The sequence below is a fragment of the Diabrotica virgifera genome, chromosome 2, assembly GCF_917563875.1.
Source record: "Diabrotica virgifera virgifera chromosome 2, PGI_DIABVI_V3a".
In the NCBI taxonomy this organism is placed as follows: Eukaryota; Metazoa; Arthropoda; class Insecta; order Coleoptera; family Chrysomelidae; genus Diabrotica; species Diabrotica virgifera.
In genome coordinates this window covers 64,174,970-64,190,294 of record NC_065444.1, presented here as the reverse complement: position 1 = coordinate 64,190,294, position 15,325 = coordinate 64,174,970, and the positions used below count along the sequence as shown (strand labels likewise).

The 15,325-nt window shown below is 32.3% G+C and overlaps 1 protein-coding gene across 1 annotated transcript in view; it reads right to left on the bottom strand.

The window, feature by feature from the left end:
- The window catches only part of LOC114330082 (sulfotransferase 1C4-like), a 98,339-nt gene that overhangs the window by 48,146 nt on the left and 34,868 nt on the right, over positions 1–15,325 (bottom strand). The window contains exon 4 of the mRNA XM_050642606.1: positions 833–932. Coding sequence (XP_050498563.1) covers positions 833–932 — 100 coding nt within the window. The remainder of the gene's footprint in view (positions 1–832; positions 933–15,325) is intronic.

The following is a 15,325-nucleotide window of genomic DNA, read 5'->3' as shown; positions in this document are numbered from 1 at the left end:
ATTTTTTTTTAACAAGTTTTATTTGGATGAGTAGAAAAATATAATTATCAACTACTAACATTATTTTAAAATCGAAAGATTTCATTTTTCATAAGAAAACATATTTTATATAACTATGGCAACACTGTTAGAATTACCCTTCTTGAGCTTATGAAACAATCAAACAGATGTCATTAATAGCAAATACTATTGACAGTCAATAGTATTTGTTAATAGTGTTATGGAATGGCGGATGGCGGTGGCTTTTAAAAATAAGACATATTTTAAGGCAATTACATGAAAAAGAACGTGTGCTCTCAATAAAAATCTATTGTACAATCAACAGTAAGTAAAACAGAATTCATTGATATAAATTTCATATCCGTAATTCCTTTTACGGAATTAATACCAATTGCTTATTTAAGTACCTTTTGATAACGTCAATCTTAAAATGTCAAATGTTGAAATTTAAACGTAAAAAATATGCTGATCCATTGTTACAGTTAAAAATACTTTAAACATTTTTCGAATTTAATTGTTGATATAAACTACAATGATTATTTTATTAAATAAACAAGTTTGAGTAATTTTATTTGCTAATAGGTATATTAAAAGTGCCATGCACCACTTGAATCTAACTTCAACCCGTGAGTAATGACCCGTGAATAACTTCAGCCCGTGAGTAATGAACTATTACTCACGGGTAAAGTAATGTGTGTTATTAACTACCTATTTAAAAATAGCGAATAATGAGCATATTATTAAACGGTCGTAGAAAAAAGATATTTATAGAAAACACTACAACAGTGGAGAAAACCTTCTAATAAAGTTAAAAGCAGAGTAGTAAACTTACTCTAAAAAAGGAAATCGTTGCTTTAAGGGAATTCCAGCGGCTGTTGAGTAATCCAAGTTGTTTTCCAAAAGCCATACCATTTCTTGCGTCAATGTTGTACCTGAAATAAGGGTCATATTACCCGTATGCACGCTAATGGTGAATATAACATTCTTAATACTTGTATATCAAAAAATGCGCAATAACTACCTCTTAAAACTTACCAAATTTCATTTTCCTATCTCAACCGGTTTTAGAGCAATAATTAATAAATCATCAGTTTGGAAGAAAAAATTCAAGATCCCGTATCTCGGAAACGAAGCATTTGCGGATATATGTTTCAGAATCAGAATCAGAATCAGAAATATGCTTTATTGTCATGAAAAATTGTACAATTTTATCGACAAAGCTTATAAAAAGTCAAGACAACAAAACAATAACAATCCAATTTACTAAAATTACATAAATCGTTAATATATTTACAATAATAACAATAATAATGAAGTTAAACAGAAGTAGTCAATTGCAAAATTTAAGTAAATTGCAAATGCATAGTCTACCTAGTAATTAATAAGTTTAAAAGTTAAGCTGCTGCATATGACACCCAAATATACACAAAAAAAAATGATAATAAAAATACTACTTGTGCAAAGGGTACTGTAATTTCTTAGTTATTGATTAAGAAAATCTTCTACTGAATAATATGGTCTTTCAGATAGGTAGGCTTTTGTCAGTTTACGGAATTTGGGGAAAGATGCTGCAGATTTAAGTTGTAGAGGGAGATGATTGTAAAGTTTTTTTGCGAAATATAATATAGATTTCTTTACTAACTCAGAGGACGGGGTCGGCATATAGACGTCAAACGTAGAATTTCTCGTGAAGTAGTCATGATTAGGTCTTGGTGGAAAGACATGTAGATGTTTACGAATTAAGCAAACAGTTTCTAAAATATACAAAGATGGAAGGGTTAAAATTCTGTGATCTTTGAAGTAACTTCTGCAATGTGTTGTTCTTCTGAGGCCAAACACATATCTAATTGCTCTTTTTTGTAATTTGAAAATAACATCGAATTGGGCAGCTGTACCAGAACCCCAAAAAGGAAGACCATAACGAAGATGTGACTCGAACAAAGAAAAATATGTTATTTTGGAAGATGCTAAATTGAGTTCATTCGAAACAGATCTTATAGCATAGCAAGCTGAGGATAGTTTCTTCCTTAACAAATCGATATGGTGGGACCATTTAAGGTTGCTGTCTAAAAAAATACCAAGAAATTTCACAGAATCAACGGTACTGATCTGGCTGTTATTAAGAGGTAAGGGTTGAAGGACTCCTTTATAAGACAATGCTACTGTTTTATCTACGTTAAACGAGAGTAAATTAGAGTCAGACCAGGTTTTTATTGTAAGTAGATCAGAAGTTATAGTAGCATGAAGAGTTGCAATATTTGAGTTGCTCCAAGTGATACTGGTATCATCAGCAAAAAGAAAGATTTTTCCATCGATTTTTAAACTAGTGATGTCATTAATAAAGATAAGGAAAAGTAGAGGACCCAATACTGAACCTTGAGGTACCCCACATACAATGTTTTTGAGACTAGAGTCTGTATCATTTGCTCTAACCAGTTGTTTCCTATCATCCAAGTAAGATTGGAACCAATCTAAAGAAATACCTCGAATTCCGTAGAAATTTAGTTTTCTTATCAAAATGTTATGATTTACACAATCAAAAGCTTTGGCGTAGTCACAAAAAACGGTGGCAGTGTGAAGATTATTGTTCAGTGCTTGATAAACCTCATGTAGTACAGAAAAGATGGCATCAGTGGTGCATTTATTATTTAAAAAGCCGAACTGATTTTGTGATAAAATGTTGTTTTCAACTAGAAAGGACATAAGTCGGGCTTTTATGAGTCTCTCAATAATTTTGGAGAGTACCGGTAGTAGTGCAATAGGTCTATAATTGCAGGTATTAGATATTTCACCACCCTTATGAAGAGGAATAATGATGGCTGTCTTCAGGCACTCTGGAAAGTTTATAAAGCAAACGGTCATTATCATTTCATGCAGAATTACCCCTTAAAATGTATCGCACTTATTTAGAAATACTCTGTATTGAGGTTAAAGTACCTAACCTTTTTATTATTCAACACAAGCGAATGAATAAAAAAACAGAATGTTAGGAAAACCTAAGGCTATAGTTAGGTTTTAATTTCAGTATTTTATAAATGCTAGAATATTCCACAGGGTGTGGTGAACTTTTAGAAAAAAAAAACACCGTTTGATTGGTACCCCCGGTATACAATGTCAATTTACCTGTCTAGCGACAATATGATTACAGCGATATTGTTAAAGAACAAGGCTATAACATATTAAAAAAATCACTTAAATCGGACAACAAGTTTAGGAAATACGAGACATCAAAAATGACCCGTTTTCTCTGACGCGCAGTGTATTTATTATAATTTTATATTATAATTAAATTATAAATTAATTTAGGTTGATATCAAAGTTGTAATATTATAAGTACCCTATCATTTCCCATCTAAGTTAATAATGGTATAAGAAGGAGGTGTTACTGATTTGTGTATAAAAATTATAAAATCTAATGTGTTTATACATTATACCTAATTAAAAAAGTAATTAGTTTCATTTTAAAGATAAAAACTTAAGATTTTATCAAAAAGTGGGAGAATAAATTAATTAGAATAGAATAAAAAATTAAGCTTTCTAATGCAAGCAAAAATCGAAAAATTGAATTTTTTACAGTAAATTGTTAATAATATTAGTCTCCCGTTTTATACCGCTAACGCGGCTTTGGGATTATAGCAGGGTAGTCTGCTATTGTAGGGGAGCAAAGTATGCTAAATTTGCAGTCACTCGAGCGTTATAGGGACCTATTGGGTTGTGATTATTAGGTCCTAAAATCAAAAAAGTTAATCGGTTTTTTCCGATTATAGCGCCATCTATCATCCATAATTCGAAAAAATGTCTCGAATGAAAGTTGCTTATTTTTACGTAAAGAATCCAAATCTGCAATAAAAATTTGGGGGTCCGATTTAAGATTTTTAAGTAACCCCCACCCCGCCTCCGTTGTGGGGGGGGTCGTGATTGGTACCATTCGATAGATTTTTCAAAAACATTTTGAAAGTATATTTTGCAGTTTTTCGATCTGATGTTCATTTTGCGAAATATCGCGGGGTTTGTATTTAAAATTTTAAATTTACCCCCCACCCCTCTCCGTGGGCGCCTTGTTTAGTACCATTCGATAGATTTTTGAAAAATATTGAAGACGTATTTTTTAGTTTTTTCTATCTGACGTTCATTTCGCGAAATATTTGCTTTTTTTGTGACACTTTTTGGCTCACCCATTTCCTTATGCCCCGCTCAAATCGTCAGATGTTTTAAATATACACTCTTTTGCATCTACTTTACTTACCTTATCTTAATCAGGCAATTTCGAATATTTTTAAGGATATATTTTTCAAAAAGTCGCCGAAATATCTACAGGAAACATAGCTATAAGTTTTCTAGGTCTATAATAACTGATAAAACTTTCAGTTACATTGATTTACACATTCCCGAAGAGGGACTTTTTGATTATTCCCCTACAGTCTATTAGTCTGGGCTGATTATCGGAGAATAGGCCATTTTTGGGAAAAGTTATTTACCAGCAATTTTATTGCTGGAATCGAATCTTATGATGGTATATATTAATAATATAGGTATGCAAAGTCCGCAGATAGTGTGCTACTTTTTTTTATAAACAAAATGGCGCCCGAAAATCGTGATTTTTTCAATTTTTGCTCTATAACTCCAAAGATTTTAACTTTACACCAAAAACACTCAAATAAAAATTCACCGCAATTAAATTCTGCATAGAGACGTGTTTTTCCCGATTCATTTCGACGAAAACTTTCTCCGGAAAAAGCGGGTTTTTTCAACAAAATCTTTAATTTTTAACTAAAATTTTAGATAAGTAATTGTTAATCAATAATTAAATAACTTGGTAATGTAAAAGCCCTTTTTGTATAGATTATAATTCCAGAAGCCGATGGAAATTGAATGAACAGTTTAGCAACAATTGAATTGTTAATTAAAAATTTACGGTCGCTATAATAACGACAACAATTATGGTACATAAGAATAACTATGATTTTTTCATAAAAATACACTGTGCCTATCTAATGTACTTTACAGAATTAAAATTGGAATATTTAAGCGGCCTCAGGAATATTTTAAAATTATAAACAATTTTTTGGCTTATAAACAAATAGATTATCTCGGGAAATATTAAACTAAATTAAATTGTAAAAACGTTATTCGAAAAAAAGCGGCAGCACGCTTCTTCTAAAAGAAAAAACGTTTAATTATGATGAGCAGTTCCTGAGATACAACCGGTCAAAGTTGACCGGAATTTACGACAAAGATATAAACAATAGGATCATAATTTTTAAACCATCACCTTTTTATTTGTATCCTCTTTCTCCATACCAATTTTCATATTCTTAAAATACTCATAACATATATTATTATAATAAAAACTATCGATAATACGTGTGAAAATTGCCAAAAATAGCAAAATTCCAATCAAAAATTAGGTTGGAGAAAATGTAACACTTAAAGTTCAAAATCGGTATACGTTAAAAAAATGCATTTTCTCATCTTCCCATGGAGCAATTTCCTTCATTCTTTTTTTGTTCCCAAGTAACTCGAGTAGAGCCATCGAACTAACGTATTATTAAATGTCAAGCTTGCTTTTGTTTTGCTATAATAAATTAATTTATTTATTATAACACAAAATTTTAATTTGTTTACATAAAAATTGTTTAAATAATTATACAGCTTTCAAATGAGAATATTTATATTTTTAACTTTAAAAGGTACACTTGTAGTAAGTTTATCTAAAAAAAAGCCTACAACTGGAAAAAATATGTAGTTTTCTGTTCTTATAAATAAATTAATCTATTATAACAAAACAAAAGCAAGTTTGACATTTAATAATGCGTTAGTTCGATGGCTCTACTCGAGTTATTGGGGAACAAAAAAAGAATGAAGGAAATTGCTCCATGGGAAGCCGAGAAAATGCATTTTTTAACGGATACCGATTTTGAACGTTGAGGGTTACATTTTCTCCAACCTAATTTTTGATTGGAATTTTGCTATTTTTGGCAATTTTCACACGTATTCTCGATAGTTTTTATAATAATATATGTTATAAGTATTTTAAAGATATGAAAATTGGTGTGGAGAAAGAGTATAAAAATAAAAAGGTGATAGTTTGAAAATTATGATCATATTGTTTATATCTTTGCCGTAAATTCCGGTCAACTTTGACCGGTTGTATCTCAGGAACCACTCGTAATAATTAAACGTTTTTCTTTTAGAAGAAGCGTCCTGTCGGTGGTTTTCAAATGCCGTTTTCATAATTTAATTTAGTTTAACATTTCCCGAGATATTCTTTTTGTTTATAAACCAAAAAATTGTTTATAAATTTAAAATATTCCTGAGGCCGCTTAAATATTCCAATTTTAATTCTGTAAAATACATTAGATATGTATAGTGTATTTTTATGAAAAAATCATAGTTATTCTGATGCACCATAATTATTGTCGTTATTATAGCGACCGTAAATTTTTAATTAACAATTCAATTGTTGCTAAACTATTCATTCAATTTCCATCGGCTTCTGGAATTGTAATCTATACAAAAAGGGCTTTTACATTACCAAGTTATTTAATTATTAATTAACAATTACTTATCTAAAATTTTAGTTGAAAATTAAAGACTTTTTCCGGGGAAAGTTTTCGTCGAAAGGAATCGGGAAAACACCTCTCTATGCAGAATTTAATTGCGGTGAATTTTTATTTGAGTGTTTTTGGTGTAAAGTTAAAATCTTTGGAGTTATAGAGCAAAAATTGAAAAAAACACGCTCTTCGGGCGCCATTTTGTTTATAAAAAAAGTAGCACACTATCTGCGGACTTTGCATACCTATATTATTAATACATACAATAATAAGATTCGATTCCAGCAATAAAATTGCTGGTAAATAACTTTTCCTTGTTTTGTGCTAATTAGCCCAGAGTATATAGACTTTTTGGCCTACGACGCTTCCGAAGCCCTTACCAGCTGGACTTCTTTTTGCGGAGCTACTTGAAACAAAAGGTGTACCTTGAGAACCCATATAAAAATGATAATTATCTTGAAAGGGTAATAAAAGAAGAATGTGACGCTATTATATTCGATGTAATTAGAAATGCCATTAATGAGTTTAATCAAAGAACAATCACCTGCTTAGAAAGTGACGGTGGATACATCTAAGTTGAAGTTACGTTGTAAATTATATCAATTACGTAGGTAGGCATTATAGATGTAATTTTTACTACGTTGATAAGGAGGAGGCAGAGCCGTGCAGTACATCTTTTCAATATGATGCAAGTCTTCGAAATGCCGCCCCTTAAATATTGTTGAAATTGGATTTTTGTTGTTATTAAATGCAACTGCACAAAATGAACTAAAACTTTTATTTTAAAAACAACACATACTTTAAATTAAATGAAATATGTATTAACATTAAAAAATAATAGTTGCAAAAATTTCAATTTTATCCTTCTGACTATAATTTTGGTAAATTCGTCAGATTGGTGTAGTCTAAAGTAGCAGCTAGTGAGGACTCTTGAAATGAGTGCTAAATTTTTTAGTTTTGTTTGTCTTATGGAGCTTCGTAAATAATTTTTAATCAATTTTAATTTTGAAAGACTTCTTTCACCACGTTTGTTTTTAAACCAAGAGGAGTGATTCAAATTTACCGCGCTGTAATGTTTGTAATTGGTCCAACCGCAGGCAAGTTCACTCCACCCCATATAGCACAAGTACGTTTTATGGACATCCAATAGAGTAGAACGGGAAACAACCGAGGAACTCGAGATCAAAAAAGGCGTAAGGCAGGGATGCATACTTTCACCAACCTTGTTTAACTTATATTCAGAAGATATTATAAACAGAGCCCTTGCTGACCAAGATATAGGAGTTAAAATAAATGGCACTTTAATAAACAATTTGAGATACGCTGATGACACAGTATTAATAGCAGAAACCCCGGAAGATCTCCAAACACTGATAAACAGAATAGTAGAGTGCAGCGAAAAGTTCGGTTTATCACTTAACATCAAAAAAACAAAAATAATGATGGTGTAGAAATCTCCACAAAATTTTTCTGACATAACCGTACATGATCAAAGAATTGAGCGTGTTAGAAAATATAATTACCTGGAAACTGTGATTAATGAAAACAACGACAACTCTGAAGAAATCAAGATCAGAATAGAAAAAGCTAGAGCTACTTTTACCAAAATGAAAACAGTTTTATGCGGAAGAGAGCTAAGTTTAAATCTTAAAATTCGCCTGATGAGATGTTACGTGATGTCAGTTCTTTTCTATGGAATGGAAGCTTGGACACTGAAAAAGATCGATGCAAGGAAAATAGAAGCATTCGAGATGTGGATGTACCACAGGATACTGAGAATATCGTGGACAGAGAGAGTGACAAACATGGAAGTGTTGCGAAGGATGCAGAAAGAAAAAGAACTTGCGCTTACTATTAAAAAGCGCAAACTGCAATACTTGGGACATATAATGAGAGGACAAAAGTACCAGCTACTACAATTAATTATTCAGGGAAAAATAATAGGTAAAAGATCCATTGGCAGAAGAAAACATTCATGGTTGAAGAATTTAAGAGATTGGTACAAGTGCAGCAGCTGCCAATTATTTAGATCTACGGTATCAAAAATACGCATAGCCTTGATGATAGGCAAACTTCGGAACGAGGACGGCACCTGAAGAAGAAGAAGAATGGACGTACATCTGTGTACATTGGAACGTCCAATAGACGTCCCGCTAAGGTACAATGGACATCCGATGGACGTCCAACGAATGTCCAGAGTTCACAAAATTGGACGTCCATAGAACGTCCGCTACCAACGTACATTGTACGTTGTATTGGAGCTTTCAGTGTACACCTTATGTACATTCAATGTACGTCTTATGGACATTTGTAGGGCACTTTTCAGAAAGCAATCCAGTGTCCATAATTTTATGAATACATAGCAAAAAGCTTTTATAGGAAATAGTTCCTTATAATACTAAACTTATAGATACTTAAAAATATTACACAAAAGACCTTTTTTATTTCTCTTTACTATAACTTCATTATAATATACTTTATTATAGGAACTAGGAACTTCATTAATGCACGACTGCACTTGCACGATAAACAGAAAACACAAATATATCACAGGATGTATTTTCATAAAGACGAGATTCAGATAATGACGCCCTAGGAAGCATGCACATTAAAAGAGGTTTAATCTCTGTTCTGTTTCTGTTCCAAACTATTTTTAGAGTCAGTACCGTTGTTGTATATTACAAGCGCGTTTGCCATTCTGTGAATTATCATAAATAAACCATCCTTCAGTATTCCACAACAATTAACAGCGATAATCCCAATGACATATATTATATGTCAATGGATAATCCCCTAAAAGTACCTGCCTAATACTACACCTTTCACGACCGACAGCGCGAAGAGCGACAACGTTGTCAAGAAGATTCTCATTTAGTTTGTATTGGGACTTAATATAATAGTCGCGTTTTGTGTAAAATATCCATGGACCAGAAATAGATGTCCAATGTACGTTGAAATCAAACGTCCAATGGACGTCCCGTAATGTACGTACATAGTACGTCCAGTTTTGGTCCATGGACGTTTGAACTTTAAATGTACGTTATATGGACGTACATCGGACGTTGTGTGCTATATGGGACTGTTATAAAATTTTGACACTAGTGACATTCCTTTAATTTTTAGATTTTTAGTATGCTTTTATATAAAAAGCAGTTATTTTTAGAACTCTGTAGCGACGTATTAATATAATTTAATATTTATGGATTGTCGCCGAAGGCCGACAGGATCAACCGAAAAAGAAGATTTATTTGGTTATTTTTCTAGTGACTTTCTTGGGTGTTAATCTATCTTTTTAGTTTACTCCTCCTGGTTAAAAAATAAACATAGCTATCGAGACAGGGAGTATTAAGAGGAAATAGTAGCGATCAACAGGTAGCAAAAATGCGTTCCAAGATTGCGGCTGTAATTTTGAATATTTTCTCGAGATATTTGGCACACGTATTCGTAATATAATAAAGAATGGCGGTACAGAGCCCAATTTGAAAAACATATTAATATGTGGAAATTACTCTGTAATTAAATAAAATATTAAAAAAACGAGCCTGTACCGCCATTAAGAAGAACAAAAAAGTACACTTTATTCAAATAAATTTGTTGTAATTCATTAACTTGTTTTTAATATTGACCATTTATCTAATTTCAGAAAATTGTATGTGTTATTGTTATTTTTTTTGACTCTATGTAAGCTTTGTCTGTAAAATTGTAAAATAGTTTGTAATTTATGGAAGACTATGTACTGGGCCTGATGATGAGGCAACGAAGATGTAAGCCTTGAAACCGGTTGCTCCACATTTTTTAACATCAATTAAATATAAACTCAAAGATTGCGAGTATTGACTTAATTTATATACAATAGTATAATGGACTCGCATTGGCGACCCTTTCATGATTTATCTTCCTCTGTTAAGAGCTCATCCACAGATTTTTCGTAATCAAATTGACGCTTTTTTCTCCTAGTTCGAATTTTATTTTCAGCTGGAAATTCGAATTTATATCAAGATTTTCTTCAATTTCATTAGCATTAATTTTCGTTAAGTCATAGCCAGATTGTCTGCGACTTTTCATTTTTTTTTTCTATAGTTTCTGACAACATTTTTACACAATCTGACAAATTTATAGTTACCTGTTGCAACATCTTCGAGACTGAATTTATATAAAATAAAATAGCATGCCAAAGAACTACACCGCATATATAAATTTATAATTTTTAATATTTTTTGCTAATCCTAGTGCTTTAACTTTAGTTTCTGATTTCTTAATCTTTGTTGACTTCTTCTATTATTTCGAATGTTTTTTCGGAACTTCCCAACGATTTGTATAATTAGAAAAAAAGTGTACAGTTCTTGTGTAATACAAAAAGGGTTTTTGTTTCTGTAGAAGAAGACGCTTTCTTCACTTTTAAAACTAAGTTTAAAGAGTGGCATGCGCAGGGCACGTCAAACGCCCTCTGATATTTTTCAAGTGTTCTATTTTGCACACCCTATCTTACTGCTATGACTATTTTTATGTATTTTGATTTTACTGATTATGCCGCCCCCCTTATGATGCCGCCTGATGCGACTCACCGCATCATAGCACCGCACGGCCCTGAGAGGAGGTATTAAGTTATTTTGTTATTATTTTATTCTATAAATAATGTAACAATAATTGATGATGTAATTGAACGTAGGTATACGTAACAAGTTCAACGGACATTTTTTCTCCATTTCAATTTCAACATATTTTATTCTACACCACAAATTTAGACGTCGGCCCTGATCATGTTTACAATTTTCCGAAACCTTTCTCCAGGGCCGTGCGGTGCTATGATGCGGCGAGGCAGTCGCATCAGGCGGCATCACAAGAGGGGCGGCATCACAAGTGGGGCGGCATCGGCATAATCAATAAATTAAAAAAAATTGTCAGATTGTTTAAAAATGTTGTCGGAAACTATAGAAAAAAATAAAAAGTTAATAAATAAAAATAAAAGTTATGACTAATGAATGACCAAATAAAAATTTAATGAAATTGCGGAAAATCTTGATATAAGTTCCGAATTTCCAGCTGTAAATGAAATTCGAGCCAGGAGAAGCGTTAATTTGATTACGAAAAATCTGTGGACGAGCTACACTCGGGTGCAAAATTAACCGGACACCTTAAAAATGGGTAATTTTTGATGTCTCGCAATTCCTAAACCTGTTGTCCGATTTAAGTGATTTTTTAATATGTTATAGCCTTATTCTTTAACAATACCGTTTTAATAATATTGTTGCTAAACAGGTAAATTTTCATTGTATACGAGGTGTACCAATGAAACTGTGTTTTTTTCTTAAACTTCGCATCACCCTGTGGAATATTCTAACATTTACAAAATACTGAAATTGAAATCTAACTATAGCCTCATGTTTTCTAAACATTTCGTTTTTTGATTCATTCGCGTACATTGGACCATAAAAAGTTAGGTAATTTAACAACTAGCCATGTTTTTCATCAATACGGGGTCTTTTCAAATAAGTATGGCAACGTTTAAAGGGTAATTCTGCATGAAAAAATAATGGCAGTTTGGTTTATAAACGGTATGTCCGCAATTGCTTCGTTTCTGAGATAGGGGGTGTTGAAATTTTTCTTACAAACTGATGATTTATTTATTGCTTTAAAACCGGTTGAGATATGCAAATGAAATTTGGTGGGTTTTAAGACGTAGTTATTGCACATTTTTTGACATACAACTAAGAATTTAATATTCACCATTGGCGCGCATACGGGTAATATGACAGCTCATATTACCCGTATGCGCGCCAATGGTGAATATTAAATTCTAACTTGTATGTCAAAAGTTGTATAATAACTACGTCTTAAAACCCACCAAATTTCATTTGCATATCTCAACCGGTTTTAAAGCAATAAATAAATCGTCAGTTTATAAGAAAAATTTCAACACCTTCTATCTTAGAAATTAAGCATTTGCGGACATAGGTTTATAAAGCAAACCGTCATTATTTTTTCATGTAGAATAACTGCATAAAGTTTGCCATGTTTATTTAAAAACATACTGTTTTGATAAAAAACATGGCTAACTCTTAAAGTACCTAACTTTTTAACGGTCCAACATAAGTGAATGACTCAAAAAACAGAATGTTGAGAAAACAAGAGGCTATAGTTGAGTTTAAATTTGAGTATTTTGTAAATGTTAGAATACTCCACAGGGCGATGCGAAGTTTGAGAAAAAAACACAGTTTCATTGGTACACCCGGTATACAATGAAAATTTACCTGTTTAGCAACAATATTATTAAAACGGTATTGTTAAAGAATAAGGCTATAACATATTAAAAAAATACTTAAATCGGACAACAGGTTTAGGCATTGCGAGACATCAAAAATTACCCATTTTTAAGGTGTCCGGTTAATTTTGCACCCGAGTGTAGATGACGCTAAATTTAAAATAATTTTGTTCATCTATATTTTAGACATTGCTGTTAATTCTTTGATTGGTCAATTTTTGCTTCTATAAACTTCTTCTTGTACTTGATGTAGATCTGTCGATTTGTTAATTTTAACGTTGAAGTATTTCTTAAGAGGTAGACTACCGGCTATCTTTCCATCTTTTTAGTGATCTCCCCGGTGGGCGGTTGCCAGCAGGTTTTCCTTCAAGCGCAATTCTTGGTAGTCTGTGCCCCTCCATTCTTTTTACATGACTGAACCATTCTCTTCGTCTTTGCCTAACCCATGTTACTACATCTTGCACGCCACATTGTTCCCTGATGATGTTGTTTCTTATTCTATCCCTTCTTGTCTTCCCTACTATTGCTCTTAGTATCTTCTTTTCGGCTGTTCGTAGCATGCTTTTGGTTTTATTGGTGCCTTATCTTGATTCAATACATAGGTCATAACAGTTCTGATGCAAGTTTTACAAATTCTAACTTTGTTATTCATTCTCATATATGGGTTATTCCAGACCACGCCTCTCAGATGCTTCTAGAAGCTCGTAATAAAAATTTTAAAATTTTATATATTTTTAAATTGAGGGAAATAGATGATAATAGGTCTGGATCCCGCGTATGAAAAAAAAAAGTTGATTAATAGGAAGCTGAAAATTTGTTTATAGCTTAAAGGTGTCTAGTCGGACAAACTTTGATATATAGGAACACTGGAACAGAAGAAGTTTTAATTGTGGAACAGGTTAAAAATTTGGAACCATCAGACCACGAAAACATCACATGTACTTTGTCCGACAGAACTGCCAATTAATTTGTTACCCTTTCATTAAACTCTCCTGCAAAAATCAGGCTGCTATTTATCACCAAATGGGAATTATAATGAGTGGAACACGTAGAATATGTCAAATGACAGGAATTATGACAGGTGATAAATAGCAGTCTGATTTTTGCATGAGAGTTTAATGAAAGGGTAACAAATCAATTGGAAGTTCTGTCGGACAAAATTAATGTGACGTTTTCGTGGTCTGACCGTTCCAAATTTTTAACCTGTTCCACAATTAAAACTGCCCCTGTTCCAGTGTTCCCATTATCAAAGTTCGTCCGACTGGACACCCTTAAGCTATTAACAAATTTTCCGCTTGCTATTAATCAACTTTTTTTTCATACGCGGGATCCAGACCTATAAAGCACTAAAAAATATTGTATGTAACAATAAAAAACTGAAAACGTTTGTTTTCTATACTTCCACAAAATTTATTATATCTAAGTGACTACAGCTGTTTCGGCGGAGTGCCTTTCTCAAGTAATATAGTTTACAATGTGTTTGCCTTTTTAATCTTCAACTGAAGAGGTTGAGGAGTGGGGAGCTGTTTGTCTCGAGTTGGTCATTCAGAATTATATCTGTATTTTTCAGTTTATTAATTTCCATAGATTCTAAAAAAGATAGCTTAAGGCCTTTATTTTGAATATGTAGAATTTTAAACTCTTCATTGAAAGAATGATTATGATCTAGAAGGTGAAGTGCGTATGTAGAAGTGTCTGTTTTTCTATTGTTGAATGCTCTTTTGTGTTCTGCTATCCGTTTGTCAAAAGTTCTGCCAGTTTGACCGATGTACGTTTTCGGACAGTCACCACAAGTTAGTTTGTACACACCACTCTGTAGTTGCTTTCTCTTTCGGCTTTTATTGTTCTTAATATATTTGCTTAAGTTGTTGTTAGTTCTGAAAGCTGGTGTTATTCCTTTCTTTTTTATGTATCTGGCTATTGTTGTTGTTATCTTGCCAGTATATGTGAGAGAGCAGAAGGTACTGGGTTCTTTCTGTGGTGGTGGATACACTAATTTCAGGGCTTTCTTATGGAGTTTTTGGTTTAAAATTTTGTTAACTGTTTGTTCGTTATAGCCGTTGTTTACTGCTATTTGTTTAATGATGTTTAGTTCTATTTCGAAGTTATTTTTTGTCATGGGAATTTCTGTCAGTCTATGTATCATGCTATGGTAGGCTGCTAATTTGTGTTGTGTAGGATGGGATGATGAATTGTGTATAGTTGTGTCAGTATGGGTAGGTTTATGATATATGGAGAACTCATGTTGGTTGTGTAGTCTGGAAATCGTTACATCTAGAAAGTTTATAGAGTTATTCTGTTCTGTTTCTACTGTAAACTCAATATTATTATGAAGTGAATTAATATATGATAGAAATTGGTCAAGTTGTCTGTTAGTTCCTGTAAAGCATACTAGTATATCATCCACGTATCTCCACCAATATAAGAACTGTTTAAATACGGGATGTTTAGAAATTGTTGTTTCAAGTTGGTTCATAAATATATCTGATAGCAATGGGCTTAGAGGATT